General features: G+C 44.8%; 3 protein-coding genes across 7 annotated transcripts; 2 read left to right on the top strand and 1 right to left on the bottom strand.

Annotated features, from left to right (window-relative positions):
• The first annotated feature begins 39 nt into the window (after positions 1-39).
• LOC139542540 (leiomodin-3-like) lies at positions 40-5,908 on the top strand. The gene is made up of 3 exons (XM_071348101.1): positions 40-633; positions 766-2,475; positions 5,309-5,908. The coding sequence occupies exons 1-3, from the start codon at positions 181-183 to the stop codon at positions 5,360-5,362; spliced, it is 2,217 nt and encodes a 738-aa protein (XP_071204202.1). The 5' UTR covers positions 40-180; the 3' UTR covers positions 5,363-5,908.
• A 52-nt stretch (positions 5,909-5,960) lies between these two features.
• On the bottom strand, positions 5,961-9,389 carry LOC139542542 (PRA1 family protein 3-like). Its single transcript, XM_071348106.1, has 3 exons — positions 9,211-9,389; positions 8,209-8,426; positions 5,961-7,404 (listed from the first exon to the last, which is right to left on the bottom strand). Exons 1-3 carry the CDS (start codon positions 9,387-9,389, stop codon positions 7,226-7,228), a joined length of 576 nt encoding a protein of 191 aa, XP_071204207.1. The 3' UTR covers positions 5,961-7,225.
• On the top strand, positions 9,249-20,940 carry LOC139542541 (NEDD8-activating enzyme E1 catalytic subunit-like). 5 transcript variants are annotated; one of them, XM_071348103.1, is made up of 18 exons: positions 9,249-9,611; positions 10,915-10,966; positions 11,064-11,102; positions 11,623-11,743; positions 11,827-11,907; positions 12,019-12,101; positions 12,303-12,383; positions 12,517-12,560; positions 12,653-12,717; positions 12,814-12,969; positions 13,133-13,235; positions 13,420-13,533; positions 13,798-13,851; positions 19,676-19,712; positions 19,823-19,904; positions 20,079-20,179; positions 20,306-20,424; positions 20,522-20,940. In XM_071348103.1, the coding sequence occupies exons 1-18, from the start codon at positions 9,560-9,562 to the stop codon at positions 20,608-20,610; spliced, it is 1,473 nt and encodes a 490-aa protein (XP_071204204.1). In that variant the 5' UTR covers positions 9,249-9,559; the 3' UTR covers positions 20,611-20,940. The 5 variants fall into 5 exon arrangements, 4 of the variants coding, with proteins under 4 accessions (XP_071204204.1, XP_071204203.1, XP_071204205.1 ...); XM_071348102.1 differs by lacking the exon at positions 9,249-9,611 and having other exon boundaries at positions 10,698-10,966; XM_071348104.1 differs by lacking the exon at positions 9,249-9,611 and having other exon boundaries at positions 10,737-10,966; positions 11,064-11,134.
• The last annotated feature ends 616 nt before the right edge of the window (positions 20,941-21,556 follow it).

The raw sequence follows: 21,556 nt of genomic DNA, 5'->3' as shown, positions 1-21,556 counted from the left end.
CTTCCATGAGGTCCTATGTGTTTAATTTTAGACTTTGCCTTGGGTGTGAGCAGACCATTTACCAGCTAGAGACAGAGCCAATAGCACTGTCCACTCAGCTCTAGAACTGTGTAGTCATCGTGGATATACTTTTTACCCTTTAGATTGAAAATAAACTCTTAAGACAAATACTATTCAAATATGTCCAGCCAAAGGGACCGAGACATGGAGGACATACATGAGGAAGACATTGATGAAGATGATATCCTAGCCAGCTTGTCTCCTGAGGAGCTTCAAGAACTCCAGAAAGAGATGGATGTTTTAGCTCCAGACGAGAGAGTACCGCTTGGTCAGAGACAGAATGACCAGAAGAAAGAGAAGCCATCCGCCGACTCTGATGAGGATGAAGACATTGATGAAGATGATATCCTGGCAAAATTGTCTCCTGAGGAGCTCAAAGAGCTCCAGAAAGAGATGGACGTTATAGCCCCGGATGAGAGGGTACCTGTGGGTCAGAGGCAGAAGAGCCAGACAGAGAAGGCGCCCACAGGTTCGTTTGACCACAGGGGCCTGGTGGATTATCTGTACTGGGAGAAGGAGTCCAAACGCATGCTGGAGGAGGAGAGGGTCCCCGTCACTCTACTGCCCAGTAAGGTAAGAAACTACATAATCAATGGTCAATATATTGTCGCTATAGTCTTCAATATATCATACATCATAAAGTATACCACTGTATGTTCTACAAAGCAATGTTTATTAAATGATTGTACTACTTGTCTTCATCAGAAAACTATGGAAGAGGATGCTGAAAAGAAAGAAATCGCTGAAGACTTGGAGATTGTGTATGAGGTGGTAGAAGAAGTCATCGAGGTGGAAGCTACAGACGGTGTTGAAGGAGAGGAACTGATAGAGGAGATTATAGAGGTAATGATTGTGGAGGAGGAGGAGGAAGAGGATGTGAAGAAGGAGAAAGAGGAACAGGAGAAAAAGGACATACCCGTAAAAGATGAAAGGGTCATAGAAAAACATGAACATCCAGTGAATGAGCATCTAAAAGAGTCACCGGATGATAACAGCACTAACACTGTAAACACTACCAGTCCTCTGCAACCCCCACCAGAGTCTGCAGACATGAAAGAAAATAAAGAGATTGAGAGAACAGAGCAAAAGAGCACATCACAAATACCTGAGAAAGTAAAAAATAACACCACAGACGCTCCCGTTCCTGAAGAAATAGAGATGACTCCAGAGGAGAAGAGGGCCTGTTTTGTTCCAGAGAAAGAGGTGAGGGTAATTAACAAACTAAATATTCCAAAGCTGGCCCTTGGTGGGGGCCTTGGTGGCCTTGGTGGGGCCAAGAAGACATCAAGACCCTCAGGGAATGAGACAAACCTGGACACCACTCTGGATAAGATCTGCAACAACAACCCCACTATCACAGACGTAAACCTGAATAACATAGAAAACATTCCCAAAGAAATGCTAATAGAATACGTCAATGCCTTGAAGAAGAACAAACACGTCAAGACCTTCAGCATAGCCAACACCGGCGCAGACGAAAACATTGCCTTCACCCTGGCCAACATGCTGAGAGAGAACCGTAGCATCACCACACTGAACATAGAGTCAAACTTCATAACAGGGAAGGGCATTATTGCCATTATCCGCTGCCTACAGTTCAACGAGACGCTCACTGAGCTCCGCTTCCACAACCAGAGACACATGCTGGGCCACCACGCAGAGATGGAGGTGTCACGCCTGCTCAAGGCCAACAACACCCTCCTGAAGATGGGCTACCACTTTGAGCAGGCGGGCCCCAGAATGGTGGTAACCAACCTGCTGACCAGGAACCTGGACCGCCAGAGACAGCAGAGGAACGAGGAGCAGAGCAAGCAGCAGCAGCAGCAGCAGAAAGAGGTGTTTGAGATGTACGAACGGGCTCTGAACCTGCCCCCAGGGCTGCTGGCGATGCTGGGCTATGTCCCTCCCGAAATCGCGGCCCTCATGCCGCAGCTTCCCAAGGGTCCCCAGGGTCCCATGGAACCCAAACCAGAACCCTCCTCCAGATTCCAGCAGAACAGCCCTCTACAGCAGCCGCAAAAGCAGCAGAACACTTCTCCACAGTATCAACACAAGCAGTTTAAACACATGCAGTGCAACCCCATTCCACAACAACCTCCCAGCACGGACTCCTCTGGTAACCTTCTGAAGGACATCCAGCTGAAGAGGACCCCCAAAAAGCGTGACCCTTTCCTGGACATAGACCTTAGGGAGGACAGGAGAGCAGAGAGGCCGAATGTCCAGCTCAGGAAGACATCAGGACAAACGAGGGACACAGGCGTTGATGAGATGGTAGAACTGAAGGCCACTCTGAAAGATGTGATGAAGACACTGAAGCCTGTCCCTCGGAGGCGGCAGCCGGCCAAGGTGGATGTGACGCCCCGCGATGAACTTCTTAATGAGATCAAAAAGAGCAACGTGGCCTATCTCAAAGCTGTGAGTACAACTGATGATTCTCAGATTAGCACAAGGTCACTTACAGTCATATTGTTAGGTAACTTTATTTTACCAGCAATCACATTGTTTAGTTAGATGTCAGAAGTTGGTGGATTTAAAACAAAAGATGCATTGTGGAACTACCTTGAACTGGAAAGCACATACCGTCTAATCAAGCTTGTTAGCTTTAACCCATATTAGACACGCACTAGCAAATATGTAGACTAGATTAGTGTGAAATTAAAATTATTTAAGGGAGTGAACGTTAATTATAATACGGGGTTACATGGAGAATATCGGACCTTCTGAAATGTTTGGCCCTCCCTGAACGCTTAAAAAATAAAAGAAGTGACCCTCCCTTATACCCCAAATAATAATTAAAACAAAGTGGATAGCAGAGAACATGTCTACCAGATCCTTAGCCTTATTCGAGTAAACATTACATGGAAACATCCACATTTTTATAATGCACAGGGCTGAGAGCCAGAAGGTTGTGGGTTGATAGTCCACTGTGGCCGCACATGAGTAGGGGTGGATAGATAACCTTTATAGTAAAAGTATTGCATGAATCTCTGATCGTATTTGCAGGTTCGAGAAAATGTTTCCTTTTTTAAACATTTCCTGCAATTCTACGTAATTTTACATATTAGCAGAATCTTTTTTAATACTACACAAATAACGGCTAAGAATGGACAGAGAGACCTATGTGTTAATCTTATCATACTTTATTTCCCCAATGCCACAGTGTCTTGTTTGTAACAAAACTGTCCCTGTTTGCAAATCATTTAATCTGAGACATCATTAGGAATCTGAGAATGGTACTTTCAAAAGTTAGACCTACCTTTCCACCCCAGACAGTAGTCCTACCTTTCCACCCCAGACAGAGTAGGCCTACCTTTCCACCCCAGACAGAGTAGGCCTACCTTTCCACCCCAGACAGAGTAGGCCTACCTTTCCACCCCAGACAGAGTAGGCCTACCTTTCCACCCCAGACAGAGTAGGCCTACCTTTCCACCCCAGACAGAGTGGGCCTACCTTTCCACCCCAGACAGAGTAGGCCTACCTTTCCACCCCAGACAGAGTAGGCCTACCTTTCCACCCCAGACAGAGTAGGCCTACCTTTCCACCCCAGACAGAGTGGGCCTACCTTTCCACCCCAGACAGAGTGGGCCTACCTTTCCACCCCAGACAGAGTAGGCCTACCTTTCCACCCCAGACAGAGTAGCCCTACCGACGCAGAAACATTTAAGCTTTAACTGCTGGCTACTCTTTTTCTGTGGCTTAACCCAACGAGAGAAGGTCACAAATGTCTGGGTTTACACATGTTATATTGTACAGAAAGTGAATAGCTTAATCAATTGATAGTGACAGAATTAGATTACTTCCCAAGCAAAGTCTGCTTCTGAATGTCAAAGAAGCTAGACAATGATATCCCCATATGCATTGGAGTCACATCTTTCCAGGGTATTTCACAGCACTGTTATAGATCACTTTATATAACCAGATCCATTTTATTTTCTTCAAAATCTTAAGCTAACAAAGGGTATACCTGTACTTTTTTCAATTTTCTTTAATAAAAGGTAAGCCTATGGCATACCTTCTCATACCCTCTCAATTCAAGTCTTGGTTTTAACTGAACTGCCCTTCACTGACATGGAGGTAGGCTATTTAAAGAGTGCATGGTGGGTGGAGGAATTGACCTACAAATCTATGGACATAGCAGCCAAATTGCCTAATTTCGTCTATCAAACAGATAGGCCTACCTTTTATTTTTTAAATAGGAAGAAATAGGCTCCAACACAAACCCTTCTTGTGGTTACTAAAGTCTAATTACAATGAAATGAATTATGCCTACGTTCAGCACCATGAGCTGTCCATTTCTAATTGATTTTGCCGCTGCTGATGCTTCAAGTTTCAGCACCACAATGTAAGTTGCTATGTAAGTTACTTGAATCTGGCTTATTGGGTGGTCAATAACTCTGATAAATAAATCACGGGCAAGAAACATTGTTTTTGATCAAATCAATTACAAAATCAATCATCTTAACTCCTTTTCAAACTGAACAGAACATAGGCTAGTCTTTTATTTTATTTAACCTTAATTTATACAGGTTTTTCTCATTGAGATAACATCTCTTTTCCAAGAGAGACCTGGTCCAATAGCAGCATGGGGAACAACGCAGCAGGGGGAACAAGTTTGCGCACAAGGAAGTACATTTTTGGGATTATCTCTAATCAAAAATTATTTTAGGAAGAAGCCTTTGACTCTCCTCGTGAACTGCCACCGTAGGCCTACACAGCGCAGCACACAAAAACGTTTTTGATCAGCAAGAGCAGAGCAGGCCGGGGCTCAGGGTTGGAATATACATTGCAGTGTGTAATGCAGCCTAGTTGTATTTACACCACCCCAGCAGCTATTTTAGGAATGTAACTTTTCTCTGTGCATCTATAGGCTATGGATCATCTGATTGAGACCGCACTATATAGCCTATTGGGGCACTTGATATTGTGCGCCCAGCAGAGAATTAGAGATGAGGGGCGGCATCGGTAACACATCGATATATAGCCTAATAAGCAACTAATTCTAAAACACTGAGAAATATATACATTTAATCAATTACAAATTACATATCTCTCCCCTGGACTAGATTTAATTTTTTTTACCAAACCCTCTACTTGACTGAAATTTTAAAAGCAGGACCCTCCCCCATTTTCCTCCAGGTAACTATTCTGTACATTTCCATCCATCCCTTATACCTGTGTGTATCCTCCACTCCTCCAATCAAATCTTTCTCACAGCTGTTTCTGTTTGTGTAATGTATTACTCCTACAGGTGCCACTCCCCAAAGAATTGGAATCAAGAGAAACCAGTCTCTTCAATCTCTGAGGAATCTACAATACCTTTATTTCTGTGTTTGTTTAACATGTTTAATCTCTTCATTAACAATAATATGCTTGCACTTGTAACACTAGTTTGCCTCAGTACTCCTGTTCAGGCAGAACACCTTTTGTTCCTTGAGGTTTGGAAGAACTAGTATGGTATTTGGATATGAGTCTACAGCTGGAAAATGCACCATACAATGTGCATAGTATAAGTAGTCTCAATTAATAATTAAGTTTGTTTAGGTAAAAGTAATTTACTTTGAACACTCCCAAATGAGTGTGGGCAAATCCATAATGCATAATCTACTGATGACAGGTCTTTCATCTACAGATTTTCAAAACCACTGGTGTCTGCTGTCCGCTTTGCAATTGCAAACAGCTGAACCCCAGAATATAGAGTATAGGATTTGTCTTTTACTGTGTAAAACGCTGTGGGCCAGTGGCCCAGAAGCTAGATTTCAAATCAGACTTCTGTTTCATGGAACAGTCCATCTTAACTCATAATTCTAATGAGTGTTGACATTAAAAATCAGTGTACAATCAAAATGTCTAATATTTCAATGGTTTCTTCATTAATTAACATAGTTAAAAGACAATATGGATTCCTTAAATTAAGTTTTATTGTTATGGTGGAACACAGTGCTCTGCTTCCAAGTCTGTAGTTATGTTATCACTACTCATCAATAGAAATACTTACACACAAAAAAAAAATCAGTTATAACATCGTTATAATAGAACCTTCTCTGAACTCATCTGTGAAACTGTAACCATAGTATTAGCGTGCACACCTTTTTCCTAAAAGCAATTTGGCTATGTCCGATACAAACTGTGATTCTCCTTAGTTCTTTGGAAGACTGCATCTGTGTCAGTCCTAAACAACACAAATAGCTCATAAAATCTTCATATTCATCTATTACTAATGGTGATCCCTGGAATTGGATAGGCTATTGACTATGGTGGATTTAGAATAAAATCTCAGATCTGCTGAGGGGAAATAATCAGAACTATTTAATAGTACAGAGGTAACATTCATGCATCGATTCTTGTTCCAGCAATACTTTGGTGCCTGACACTGTTTTCTGTAATGCAAACATTTGTTTTCTGCTGAATACACAAGTAGAGAAGATTCAATGAGACATGAAAGCACAACGTAAACATATACACCATGATTACTTGAATTAATAAAGCGGCATTTGCCATTCATTTTCCCATATTGCATAGCCATGAGCTGATAATGTTCATCTCAAGCCCAACCCACAGGGTCTGAAGTAACAAGAGGGATATTATTGCTCCTTGTTAATATGCAGTCACTGGTCCAGTGAATAGAAGGGGAGCCCAGTAACACTAGTTCAGCATTAGGAGAGGAAATATAGAGTTTGTCTTCTGAGGTAGCAAATAAATTGATTCTGATTAAATTATTTGCTTTTTTTTAATAATAAATCTAGAAGCTATGCTACTGAACACAATTGTTTTAACGTGCAATAGTTATTGCATTCTGGCATGCAGCTTTATATATATTGCAATTACATAATGACAACATGTGTATTGTGTTCCTCTGAACATTATTGGGCAAATATACAGAAACACTCATGCCTCATTTCATTGTGCCGAGTGCCTTCCCCCAACATGTGATCCATACAGGACTGTACAAATCTTTCTGAAATGCTCTAAAGAAATCAGGTACTTTGACACAAAATGTATAAAAAAAGTGTTCATTCAATATAACAAAATGGAGTGAGAATGACAAATGAAGGGAATGTGACAGCACTGACATTATGCGGGGTAAAAATCAACACTTGATTTTAGTGTTAAAGGAAAAAGCAAACCATGTTGAATTGAATGAGGGTGCCATTTTGGCTCTCTCCCCTCACTCCTTGTTTAGCTTAGACTCCAGGAAGTCCTGGATCTTGTTGATCTTCTCCTCCTGTTGGTCTAGTAGATCCAGGATGATGCCCATTGGGGACTTCTTCATGCCCACTCCCTCGATCTTATTCTCCAGCCTGTTCTTCATGTTGCGCAGCCTCAGAGACGCATGAACCAGGATCACTACAGGGAAGAAAGGCTGGATTAGTTTCCTACCCACTCACGATGCGCTACTCTCAATTGAGATAGCATTTTCCGATGGAAACATGACGCGTGTGCCTTAATCTAAAATTATGCAGCTTCAACCGAGAAGGATAATTAGTTGCCAGGTATATGTGATGAAATACAATGCACACGCATGGTTAAGGAGAGGCATCTTTACTCCCCTCGTCAGAGATGCTGACTGCATGATGTAAGCCAGTAAATGTAGTCGAGTATTGTACAGACAGTACATAGCAACCAGTCAACACATGCAGGCAGCCATAGGACAACCCTCTTGGGAAGGGCTCTGTCACTGACTGACTGCCTCCTGATCCCCACCACAATGTGGCAGCTGTTGCCTGCACTCCTTTTCTCAGAACCACCAATTACCCTGCACATTGTGTTCTGTAATGTGCATTTCAGAATCCAGCAGTTAGTCTAGACTATTTATTTCCAAAACAATGTTCTTTAAAGTTTAACTGGGCGTTTTCTTAAGGTGGAGAACCACACGCATTCCACATATTGAACCCATACAATGAGTCAGAATGAGTGGTTGAAAAAACGGTTTGCTCCTCCTCCTGTGACTAATCCTCCACATTTGCACCATATTCCAATGGAGGTTGCCACTGGAAAAAGGCCTGAAAGCTAGGCTAAATCTATGCTAGTTACTGTGTGAATTGTGTGACTAACAAAAATCAAACATTAAGGGTCAGATTCTTCAGACACAGATAAAGCCTCTGTGTCCAAGAAACTGTCCCCAAGAGTGTGGAATATACTGAGACTTACACAGCAAGGGAAAAGTAATTCCAAAGATGAAGACCATCACTCCACCACATAGTGACAGCAGGAAGTAGCTCGTTCCCATGACAGCAATGACAAACAGGGTGGGGTTTTTCTTCTTGAAGTTCTTGATGAAATTCTTGTTCTCTCCTGCCCACACCGAAACCATGAAGACCAGAGAAACCACTGCTCCACCCAGGAACATGCCAAGAGGGTTCAGAAATCTACACAGATGGGAAACACATTACACAAAACATCTACATCCACTCAATGTATGGCAATGCAAAACAATCAATCGGGCATCTGTAAAACACAATAAAAGCAACGAGCAGCACAACCTGGTGGCTGGAATAAGAGAAACACCTTTCCTTTTTTTGCCATTTTCAAAAATAATCTTGAGTTTTCAAACTATCGTAGCTGCAATTAGGACACATACAAAACTGCTCCTCGGGTATTATCAGTAGACTTCTACATGGAGTGTGTGGTTGAGATAAGGATCCAACTGCTTGGACAACTTTCAGCATTAATGTGTTAAATAGGCTGAAAACTATTATAAAAATATATTTAGAAAACATTGGAAACTCATCTGTCAAATGGTTATTTCAAAATATAAAAAAGGTACTCAAATGACAATTTGTAGATAAATTGGTTACAAGCAGGCCTAAACCACCGGACGTTAGTAATTATGTTCACCGTTCACACAGTTGCAGGCAGCTGATTCGGGAAAAGTGGAGCAAATAGCTACATTTGTTTTTAGCAGGCCAGCTAGTACCAGACTCCATTCCAATTCCATCACATGATGATGACTGCATCTCTTATTTCGTCGTTGCAGTTGTGAGGAGAATAGGAAAAGATAGGGAAATCTTGCTCACTGTTATAAATAAAATGCCCATACATGACAATTACGTAGCCATAACTTGGTGTGAATCGGACTGCAGACAAATCAAATAAGATAGCTAGTAGCTGGGTGGAAAATGCTAGCAAGCTCGCGCTGTCATGCTGACTTACCCCACGACCAGGAAAACCACGATGGCCACTGCGAAGTAATTGGTCTGATAGTATAACAAGTTGCTGATCACCCTGTTGTTCCATTTAGCTAAATCTCCGAAATCGGGTTTAGCAAAACGATCAGCTCCTGGGAAGAAGTCGTCCCATGGTCTGAGCGGTGCAAGCTCCATTCTTGCCATCTCCGAGTTCACTGCTCGGATATGTTTTAACAGATCAGCTGAACAGTAATACCAAAGAGACTAGCTACCAAAGTAATTTATAGGATGGGCTCCGGCAGAGAGGAAGAGGCGAAGCGAGAGGGTTTACTTCGCCACAAATCTGTTAACGAAAATAAGACCACGAATTGGGGATGTTTTTTTTAATGGAGGTTAATACGAGTGTCACATTTGGTCAACCAAAACGTGAGGCTTATTATCGAATATAAGTTTCGTAATGGTTAGGTTCAGTGGTGTAGTGGAGGGTATACACACTTTTCCGTGGGCACTAATACGTACCAAAGTAGTGTAGTGTAGGTATACTCCATTTCAATTAATAAGGCTGATGGAACAGATCAGAATGTTTAGTTTATATTTTGGATAAAATATTATTTAACATTTTAGGCGCAGCTATGTACAGACAGCTGTAGACCTTCGCGTGAACGTTCCAGAATTCCATTTGCAGTAAAACGCCGTTCTAAAATGAGCAGAGATGGAAATATCCGTCAGAAATTTAGAAAGAGGGGTGATTGAAATATGCAACAACTATCATGGGTTGCTAATATGGCTGCTAGACAATGATAGAAAGTTGAAAGAAAATCAATAGAACAGGAGAAAAGCATATGAGTAAGTCTTTATAAAAAATAATTGTCGTGGAGGGATTTTGGCTATAGTCTATCAAAAGTAAGGTAAGACAAGCCTCATAATGAAGTAAAACGTTCAGGTTTCAAACAATTAAGGAATATAAAAAAATAGCTATGTTAATGATAGGCCTCCCCGTATTCTGGTAGATGGAAAGGTTTCCCCAAAAACCTTCTCAATTAAAAGTTAACTAGCTACAAAGTAGCCTACCTGTCAGAATTATATTATGATTATTTGATTCAATCCAGTAGCCATTTTCTTTGCAAACCCATACACTACACTGCTAATCAAATGAAATTGAATTAGAATTGAGAGTGGAAAAATCTAAAACCTGTGAATTTAACATTGATCTGTTTCTATGGTAGACGTACTATTACTGTAGCCTACTTGCACAGTACAGGTTGGACTGACTGTTAAAGACCAATATGGGATTTATCAATTTAGGTAATTATGTCACTTTTCTCTTTTAGTTTTGTAAACCACCAGGACTGCCTTTCCATGGGGGGGGGGACAACTTTTATATCGGACTTGTACCTGTTCTTCACACGTGTATCCGCCCTCTCGTTAGCTAGAATGGTCCCACCTGATCTTGCCTGCTTTCCATCTTTGAGGATATGTATTTCCATTGTTAGAGCAGTCACTCGACTATCTTGTCAATATAATAGATCATCTTTGGGTTGGCTCGGGTTCTTGTTGTCGTCAGTTTAGCTTCTCGCGAGAGTAAGACAAGTGCAGTAATGTTGATGGCAATCACAATTGCGCTGTGCTGCACATAATGCGCAGAACATCTTTCATGTACAGTCATTGCAAATCCCTGTGAATTTTGGGCACATATGCTAACGCAGGTTTGATTTTCGTGAATATATAGTACAGTCAGTGAGGACATGGAACCTTGAAAGTATGGCGGATGCTGAGGAGCCGTAAGTACAACAAAATTATATTTATTGTCGCTAGCTGAGAGAATCGACATTATGCTGCTGTTAAGCATTGAACCTTCTTTTATTCTCTCCTCTTTAGGGAGAAGAAAAGAAGGAAAATAGAGGAGCTGACTGAGAAGTTAGTGACGAAATGCTTGAAACTGGCAGCAGGTTTGAGTTGCAGTTAGTTAGTGAGCTACCTAACTAAGTTAGCCTGTTAGCATGGAGTGTGGAAATTCCTTGATTCAACAATTTCACACAGTTAGCTATGGAAATTGGGCTAATTCGAGTAGACAACTAGCTAATTCTAAGAACCAGGCACATGAACAGGCTTAGTCGAAGTGTTCCCAATTCAACATCAAAGAGAACCAGTTTACCTTAGCTAATATGGTATCTAGCTAGTTAGCTAATATGATTGGTAGCTAACGTTAGTTAGCAGCAGCATCCGCTGTCTGAATTTTCACATATAGAATGATTGATTAACGTTAGCTATTCTAGGGAAATCATCCTGATGTTAATTGACATGCTACAGACCTGTATTTATCTACGTAGTTAGCCATCTATTTTTGACTCACCATCACACTTGTGATAAAGGTTTGAGTGATTGCTGGTTGATATGTGCAGCAGAGGATCTTGTGTTCGGTGTTTTCTGTGTGCAGAATGGCTGTAGATGGAGGACATGGAGATAGTGGAGACTGGGATGGCCGATGGAACCATGTGAAGAAGTTCCTGGAAAGACCCGGCCCATTCACTCATCCTGACTTTGAGCCAAGCATTGAGGTAAGGAATCGGATAATAACGTGTCCTTTTATTTAGGGGATAGAGAAAAGCATTCTCCACACCAACTCTGATATTCCTTTCAGTCTCTTGGGTTCTTATTGGAGACATGCAAAATCCTGGTCATTGGAGCTGGAGGACTTGGATGTGAGCTGCTCAAAAATCTGGTATGAGAGAGAATGTCCAGCTTCCAGGTGCAAATGCATGAAAGGGTTTTGTTATCTTGTTCTATTTCTGCTCAGTATCTTAATGTGTGGTTTTTCCTTGTTCTGATCTAGGCTCTGTCAGGTTTTCGTCACATTCATGTTGTTGACATGGATACCATCGATATCTCCAACCTCAACAGGCAGTTCCTTTTCAGGTTTGGCTCGCCTTTCGCACCTTCTCCCATGGCCCTTACTCTATCAATAACAACCTTAGTGTGTTCTCTTTTGATAGAAGAAACAAAGTGAAAGTGTCTTTAAAAGTTTACTTTTCAACACACACCTCAATCAATCAAATGTATTTATAAAGCCATTTTTACATCAATAGATGTCAGTGCTCACCTCTATACCTTGTTTAGGCCCAAAGATATTGGACGGCCAAAAGCAGATGTGGCTGCTGACTTTGTCAATAATCGCATCCCTGGATGTAAAGTCGTCTCGTATCCTTTGCGACTGACGTGTAGAATACCGGAGTGTAGGCTTACCCCGTACAAATGACTGCATTACTAAGCTTGAGCATGTGAAGTACTAGAAGTATGTTCTATTCTTTTTCTTAATTCATATTCTGCTTAGACACTTCAACAAAATACAAGACTTTGATGAATCTTTCTACAGACGTAAGTGCAAACTTTGTTTACTTTATGGAGTTTTCTAAAAACACTTGTACTTAACAATGGTGCTGACACGCTTTTTAAAATTGTATTTGTAGAATTCCACATTATTGTTTGTGGATTAGATTCGATCATTGCCAGGCGTTGGATGAATGGCATGCTGGTATGTATGTCTTAATATGAACTATAGGCTATGTGGATTGTGTGTATCTATGTAAAATGTCAGATCACCCCAGTTACCCGATCACCCCATTTACAGATATCCCTTCTGAGCTACAAGGATGGTGTTCTGGACCCCAGTTCCATCATCCCCCTCATTGACGGTGGGACGGAGGGTTTCAAAGGCAATGCTAGGGTCATTCTGCCTGGCATGACCGCGTGCATCGACTGCACTCTGGCGCTTTACCCACCACAGGTGCTACAAGCTCTCTCAGACCTGCCAAATATAATATTTATAGTGTACTGCTTCAGTAGCCCACTACTTTGTTAAGTTGGACAGTGATTTGTGTACTGCAGCCATTTTGTGTTACTTATCAGTAACTGCTTTTGTGTATGTGTTGTATTATTTTGGTCCCTAGATTAATTTCCCCATGTGCACCATTGCGTCTATGCCGCGGTTGCCAGAGCATTGCGTTGAGTATGTCAGAATGCTACAGTGGCCCAAAGACGAGCCTTTTGGAGGTACGTCCATGAATAACACTTCTCATTGTCTATCACCTCTTGATTGCAATCAAAAAGGGCAACAAATGATTGTTGTATTGCTCAATGTACCCTTAGGTGGCCATAATCCCTTCATAACACTCATTAAGATCAACATAATACCTATTATAACAGATAATGACACAGGCTCTTGTCTGTCACTCAGAGGGTGTTGGTTTGGATGGGGATAACCCTGAGCACATCCAGTGGGTGTTCCAGAGGGCCCACGAGAGAGCTGCTGACTACAACATCACAGGAGTCACATACAGACTAACACAAGGTGAGGAGCACCATACTGTAACAACCTGTCCGGCAGAGATGGTAAAACTCTCATGCTATATCAGCTTTTGGCTATACATACTATATAGTACAAGCAACATTTGGGTTCTGTTCCATTTTAAATGAGGATGAAAAAAAGCAGTGTAGGCCTATTACAATTCTAAGTTGAAATTGTATTAACCCGAACTCCCCCACTTACAAGTATTGGTTGTAAAAATCTGGGAACAGTGTGGTTAGATTTCTTTTTCACATGGTTTTGCCTCAGGCGTTGTGAAGAGGATCATCCCTGCTGTCGCGTCAACTAATGCTGTAATAGCTGGTAGGAAACCCTTTCTGACTCATTGTGTTACGTTTCACTATATTGGTATCACTGCGGCGGAGGGATATATCTGAGGTGAGGATTTACAGATTACTACTGTGTACACCTCTCACGGCGGGGGTCCGCCGCTATATACAGACCCCCATGGCCGCGACACGTCTTTCATTTTCTCGGCGGACGTCCGTATGGTTTGAGGTACAAACTTTCTGAAGTTCGCTTGGTAAGTCACTGGTAAGTGTGTAATATCTTGCGTGGAAGTATACTCACTGGCTGTTTGCAGCCTGCAGCAGCTGTCCATATGGCCAGCCCCTCCTGAGTGCTCCACTCGCTGCGTGCGGTTGATCTGTATCTTCCGCCCGTGGTTTGTTGTACTTGTGTTTCGTTAGCGTTACACTGCGACTCCGTGTGCCTCCATTAGTACGATGGCTCTTGCTGCCACAAACTAATAATTATTATTATTAGTTTATTATTATAAATATATTTTTTTAAATTAAAAATACATTACCTGGTTGTTGTTTTTTTGTTTTGTCTGCCTGCTTTTCCCACACGGGTCTTCCCTGTTTTTTGCAGAGGTACTGGGTAATTTATCCCTCACCGGGTTCCTATTCTTCCAAGTGGGTCACGACATAAGCTCTCCCAGGGTGTCGGACCCCTGCTCTGTGGCCTTGTTGGCTTGGCTGAGCTTATGGCTTCCCTTTGTGTGATGGTGGCACCCCCTGGGGATCCACATACCTTGTTTATGCACTGACCTGGGTTTGAGAGGGCGTTGGAGCGCTGTACTGGATGTATGTTTTGTGTGGTGTTCTCAGAACGCCTGCGCCTCGCGTGAGTGGGTCGGCCAGGCTTGGGCTCCGGACGAGCTCCCTCAGGAGTGATGCGCCAGCGAGCTGTTATTCCCTCTACTAGGCCCAGTACCCCTCCCAGGAAGCGTGCCTGGAGCCACCGCAGGCAGAGCCCATCTGCTGCCAGTCATGGACAGGGGCAGGAGTCGGACCGCTGGGACCACCTTGGAACGGAGGGCGCATGCCCTGCGTCAGGAGGTTGATAGCTTCAATGGCGACGACAGCTGTTCCCTGTTGGCCAGTGATTGCATCATCCCCCAGGAACAGCCTAGCACTGTTCACCACCGTGAGCGGGGCTACCGAGCTGACAGGCCATCAGAAGCCGGCAGCAGGGCTTCAGCGGCTCAAGAGGCTATGAGGAGCCTACTCACTCGGGTAGCCACTGCATTGGACATCAAACTGGTGGACAGTGATGACTCTCCATCTGTCCCCATCCCTGCTGAGTTCCACAAGGCCTTGCAGGACAGCTGGGCCTCTGCCAGGGGGCGCTTCCGACTCACAGCAGAGACTGGACCATGGAGTTATGCTGCGGGTGCAGTGTCACTCGACCTCTGGGAGTACCCGACCATGGACACCATGATAGCTGCCATGGTCCTCCCGGACCGGGAGATTATACAGCAGAACCCGCGACTGAAGCTGGGACCCCCAGAGTCTTTGATGCGGACTTGAAAGCCACATATGGGTCCCTCTGCTCTCTTGGCCACCTTACCAACGCGGCCAAGCTGCTGCAGGCTTACCTGCAGTCTCTGTTGCCCCGGATGCAGGAGGGCACAGAGGAAGCGATGGAGTTGCCTGCTTTCCCTGCACCAGAGGGATGTGGCCAACGGACGGACCATGGCGCAGGTGATTATCTCCCGGCGCCATCCCTGGCTGGCCTAATCCCACCTGCCAGCTGCTCTCCAGTGCACATTTGCCACTCTCCCCATCATCCCAGGGCTGACGTTTGGCCCAGAGGTTGATGACATTCTGGAGTTGACCAATAAGGTTCGTAGGGACCGGGAGACACTGAGACGGTTCATGCCGCCTCTTCAGGCCCCGAGTCCAAGGCAGACGAACCGTCGCCACCCAACTGCACCCGAATGACAGTGGGGTCCCCCTCCTGCCCAATCTCTTCGTGCTGAGGCACGACAGAGGGGAGGGAAAAAGTGTGTGGTGGAGCAACAATCTGTCAACCGTCAGAGGAGAGGCTGGCCCCGGCAGGACCCCTGTCACACCCTTCCTCGGCCGCTTCTCTCGGTCTCAAAGGGCGAAGTAGGAGGAAGGTGTGGAGTCTCCTTGTGTGTTGTCCGCAATGCTTGAGGGGTACCAACTCCAATTCCGGTGCCGGCCCCCGTCCTTTAGGGGCTTTCGTGTCACCACGTTGGCCGACTCCCTGAAGAAAACTCTGCGGCTGGAGATCTCCTCACTCCTGGACAAGGGTTCCATCCCCAGGAACGAGACATCAGAAAGGATGGGTGGTTTCTTCTCCACTTATTTTGTGGGCCCCAAAAGAGACAGAGGGTTTCGACCGATTCTGGACCTCCGCAACCTCAATGGGTACTGAGGTTCCACCTGCTGTCCCCAGCCCACGTGTTGCAGGCCGTGTCCAGGGACCAGTGGTTTGTGACGCTGGACCTGAGGGAAACGTACTTCCATGTTCCTGTTCACCCAGCTTATTGGCAGTACCTCCGATTCATGGTTCTTCCCTTCGGCCTCCCCTTGGCAACCCGCACTTTCACAAAGTGCATGGATGCTGTCCTGGCACCTCTCACGTCCTGAGGATTGTTGATCGTCAATTACCTGGATGATCCTGACCCACATCGGTGGGCTGGGCATTACTGTAAACGACAAGAGTCGTCGTCTGACGCCCACCCGGAGGGTGGCCTTCATTGGCATGGAACTGGACTCAGTCCTCATGAGAGCACACCTGCCCACCAGAAGGGTTCAGGCAATCTTATCTTGCCTCGACCACTTTTGGCAGGGGTGGGTGGTATCCACCCTGACCTGCCAACATCTGTTGGGCTTGCCGCCGGCAACCTCGTTGCTGATTCTCCTGGGCCTGCTCCATCTCTGGCCTCTTCAATGGTGGTTCAACTCCCACTGGCTGCACCCGAAGCACCACCGTCACCGCCAGCGGCGGGTGACCGCACAGTGCCTCAGGGCATTGTTGAGGTGGCTCTGTCGCTCCTTTCTCTCAGGTGGGGTGGAGATGCTGAGGATGTGCCGCCGGGAGCTGGCCAGCACAGACACCTCCCAGTTCGGCTGGGGGGGTGTGACCAACGGCTGTTGGCCAGTGGCTGTTGGCTACCCCCTTGGAGCGGCAGGCACATCAATACACTAGAGCGCCGAGCTGTACTGCTGGCCCTGTGATCTTTCCTTCCACATCTGAAAGGAAGACATGTCCTTGTGAGAAAGGTGGCTTACATCAACCATCAGGGTGGACTGAGGTCCCACCGCCTCCATCTTATGGCACGGGAGCTCCTTCTCTGGGCTCAGGGATGTATAGCGTCTCTACGTGCAGCGCACATACCTGGCATCCTGAATGTGACAGCGGATATGCTCTCGAGGGAGGGCCCGCCACCTTGGGACTGGAGCCTACATCCCCAGGTGGTGCAGCACCTGTGGGACAAGTTTGGGAGGGTGCAGGTGGACCTGTTTGCCTCCTTGGACAATGCACACTGCCCCCTGTGGTACTCCATGTCGGATCCACCAGGGCCTCTGGGGTTGGATGCTCTGGCTCACAATTGGCCAGGGCTGGAGCTTTACGTATTCCCCCTTTTCCCCTGATCCAGGCTGTGCAGGACAGGAACATCGTCTGCTGCTGGTGGCCCCATACTGGCCCAGACAACCTTGGTTAAGCCTTCTCCTGTCCCTGTTGTCTGGGACACCTTGGCAACTGCCCCTGAGACCCGACTGTCTCAGGCCGGGGGAACTCTGTGGCATCCGTGACCGCACCGCCTCAGTCTTTGGGCTTGGCCGCAGAACGGCACCAATGGTCGATGTTAGGACTACAGGAGGGCTTAATGAACCATCCAGAGCACAAGGGCACCGACTACAACCGCGGCATACCAGTTGCGCTGGCGGTTGTTCTGCTCTTGATGCACTGGTATTGAGGTTGTGTCCGAGTCATGTGGGGTGCAGTATGTCCTCCAATACCTGCAGTCTCACTTGGATGAGGGCTTGGCAGTCTCTACACTGAGAGGGTATTTGGCCGCTATATCTGCCTGCCATGTGAGGTAGATGGACAGGCCAGTGGGGTGCCATCCCTTGGTCTCCAGGTTTATGAAGGGGGTTCGTCGCCTGCGTCCAGCTAGGACCCACTCAATGGCAAGCTGGGATCTGGATGTGGTCTTGGCTTTGGCTAAGCTGCCTTTCGAACCATTGGAGTTTGCCTCCATGAAACACCTCTCTATGAAGGTGGCTTTCTTGGTAGCATTTACTTCCATGAAGAGGGTGGGTGAGCTCCATGCTCTGTCGGTAAGTTCTGAGTGCTACCGGATGGACCCCGGTGGGAGGAGTATATCTCTCTGCCCCAACCCTTCATTTCTTCCAAAGGTTCTATCAGACAGGCATGTGAACATCCCTTTTATCCTGTCTGCTTACAACCCCCCGGCAGTGGCGGGGAAGTTTGGGCCTCCCTCCGGCATAATGTGCCCTGTGCAGTTACTAGCTGCTTATGTGGAGCGGACACGGTCAGTGAGAACAACAGACCAGCTCTTTGTCTGCTATGGTGAGAGAGTCCTGCGGGCTGGGCTATCAAAGCAGAGGTGCTCTCACAGGATCGTGGACATGATTATAACAGCATACCGCCTTGCTGGCAGGCCAGTGCTGGGATCTGTGGTGGCACATTCAGCGCAAGGTGTGGCTGCGTCCTTGGCTCTACTGAGAGGAGTGCCCCTAGCTGATATCTGTGCTGCGGCCAGCTGGGCTTCCACTTGCACCGTTGCTAGGTACTATCGGGTAAATGTGGCACCCCCCTCTGCGGTTGATTCAGCGGTCCTGGGCGTCGCCTCCTCTTCCGGGGACTTTAAAAGAAAAATTATTTTTATTTTTTTACCTTTATTTAACCAGGTAGGCCAGTTAAGAACAAGTTCTCATTTACAACTGCGACCTGGCCAAGATAAAAGCAAAGCAGTGTGACAAACAACAACCCAGAGTTACGCATGGAATAAACAAACGTATAGTCAATAACACAATAGAAAAAAAGTCTATAGACAGTGTGCGCAAAAAGCGTAAGGAGGTAAGGCAATAAATAGGCCATAGTAGCGAAGTAATTACTATTTAGCAAATTAAAACTGGAGTGATAGATGTGCAAGTAGAAATACTGGTGTGCAAAAAAGTAAATAAAAACAATATGGGGATGAGGTCGGTAGATTGGATGGGCTATTTACAGATGGCTGTGTACAGCTGCAGCGATAGCTGATGTTTAAAGTTAGTGAGGGAGATACGTCTCCAACTTCAGCGATTTTTGCAATTCGTTCCAATCATTGTGCCGGGACCCCCCCCCTTCCACATTGACGGCCCCTGCATCTCGGTCCCACGCTGGGATTTCGCCACTGGCTGGCCAAGTCCATCTAGCACTGACTAAATCTGGTACAGGTATACCAATATATTGGAGTGATCCAGTATAGTGAAACATAACCGTGGTTACATACATAACCTTCGTTATGTGAGCTATATGGATCGCTCCAATCCTCTACGGTGCTAGAGGCGCTTCAAAAATGATGTAGAGAACGTGTGTCGTGGCCATGGGGTCTATATATAGGGGCGGACCCCAGCCGTGACACAGGTGTACACGGGAGTAAATCTGTAAATTCTCACCTCGGATGTATCCCTCCGCCGCGGAGTGATACCAATATATTGGAGTGATCCATTTAGCTCACATAACCGTGGTTACATACGTAAGCTTCATTTTCTCTTGATGGATCCCAACTTGATTACAAGTAGCTACTTTTGTACATTTCAAGTAGTGTAACTTATTTCACTTTTTTGTTGCTCTGTAGCTGCCTGCTCCACTGAAGTTTTTAAAATGGCTTCAAGGTTAGTACTGTGAATTAATCATTCTGTTTTCACATGATGCACTCACTGTAGAGAAAAGGTCAGTTTCATACCAGGTATCAAATTAAAATTACTTTTCTGTGACTTTGCAGCGCTTATATTCCACTGAATAATTATCTGGTATTTAATGATGTGGACGGACTGTACACCTACACCTTCGAGGCAGAGCGAAAGGTTAGTAATGTCTCAGAGTACCCAGATGAGTATCTTTAATGGCTATATATTTGCCCATTTTATTAAGGAGAACTGTACCAATGTTACTGACAGTGCTATTGACACAAGGCTGTAAGGGGGTGGCGTGATGTCAGAAGCTACTTTGTGTCTTCATGCTCTTGTTTGGTCTGACAGGAGAACTGCTCAGCTTGTAGCCAGGTGCCCCAGGATCTACAGTTCCCACCCTCTGCCAAGCTACAGGAGGTCCTGGAGTACCTGACTGAGAACGCCTCCCTGTGAGTACATCTGCTAGTAACCAGATTGACTGACTGATATTGATGTGTCATGTCTTAATACAGGAGGCAGTTTTTTTTATCGTTACTGAAAAGAGTAATTGTGAAGTTAGCATTCATCTTTTCCAGACAAATGAAGTCCCCAGCCATCACAGCAACCCTGGAAGGGAAAAATAAGACACTATATTTACAGACTGTAGCTTCAATTGAAGAAAGAACTAGACCAAACCTTTGTAAAACCTTGAAAGGTAAGATGTTTTTTTCTTCAAATATGTGCATGGTAGACTATATAAACATATGTGTTTGTTTTGGCCATCTTGTACATGTAATGTTGTGGTGTTGCAGAACTGGGATTGTCTGATGGACAGGAACTAGCAGTGGCAGATATCACCACACCTCAGACTGTCCTCTTCAAGCTGAAACTCACCTCTTAATCCGTCAAAGTACACATACAGAATCTATCAAGACATTTGACAACCTTTGGGGAAAGTGATACAGCATGGTATTGTTTTAATATATTTGAGACTGATAATGTATGTAAGATCCATTTTCTCTCGTATTGGCCCATTATGGCGGGTAGTGTGGAAGGTCAACAACTTTATCATTACAGTGTAATCAGTCGGAACGTTTTCCTTAACAATGATGTTTTACTTATTGTTTGCTCCAAATGGCTGTCTTCTTTCCCCCATTCAAAATAACAGTAGTTTCTCCTTATATACATAATAATAACAACTGTGCTGCAATAAAGTGTTTTGTTAATGAAAGTTGGTGCAAAGTGGGTTTCCTTAGTCTGTGCACTAGATGGAGCTATACAACTAACACCACTAGATACCATAATTTTTATTACAGTCGGTGCTATCAGGGGACCTTTTATGGAGCGACATACCTGCCAAAAGATTGAACGTACGTATTGTTAGGATTGTAAGAAAATCCATCCGTAAATTGTTAGGATCGTAAGAAAAGCCATGCGTGAAATTTCATCTGTGAACATACAAACACCATGTTATGATTGTGGACTAACATTTTAGATGTCAGACGGAAGCCACTCCTTTGTAAAAAGGCACATGACAGCCCGCTTGGAGTTTGCAAAAAGGCGCCTAAATATAATATTCAACTACTACTAGAAATAAGAAGCCAGGCCCGGTATTTATAGCGGATTTTGAAAAGGCCTTCGATAAAGTAAGACTGGATTTTATTTATAAGACTGGATTTTTTTTCAATTTTGCTGATTTTCTTATAAAATGGGTGAAAGTAATGTATAGCGACCCCAGGTGTAAAATTAGTAAATAGCGGCTACTTCTCAGAGTTTTGAATTGTCAAGATGAGTTAACTTCTTATGGCTGCAATCCCGGTAACGGGATGATATGACAACAGCCAGTG

Source organism: Salvelinus alpinus, chromosome 17 (assembly GCF_045679555.1).
Source record: "Salvelinus alpinus chromosome 17, SLU_Salpinus.1, whole genome shotgun sequence".
Lineage (NCBI taxonomy): Eukaryota > Metazoa > Chordata > Actinopteri > Salmoniformes > Salmonidae > Salvelinus > Salvelinus alpinus.
The sequence above is the reverse complement of the archived record's forward strand: the minus strand, read 5'-3'. Positions and strand labels throughout refer to the sequence as shown.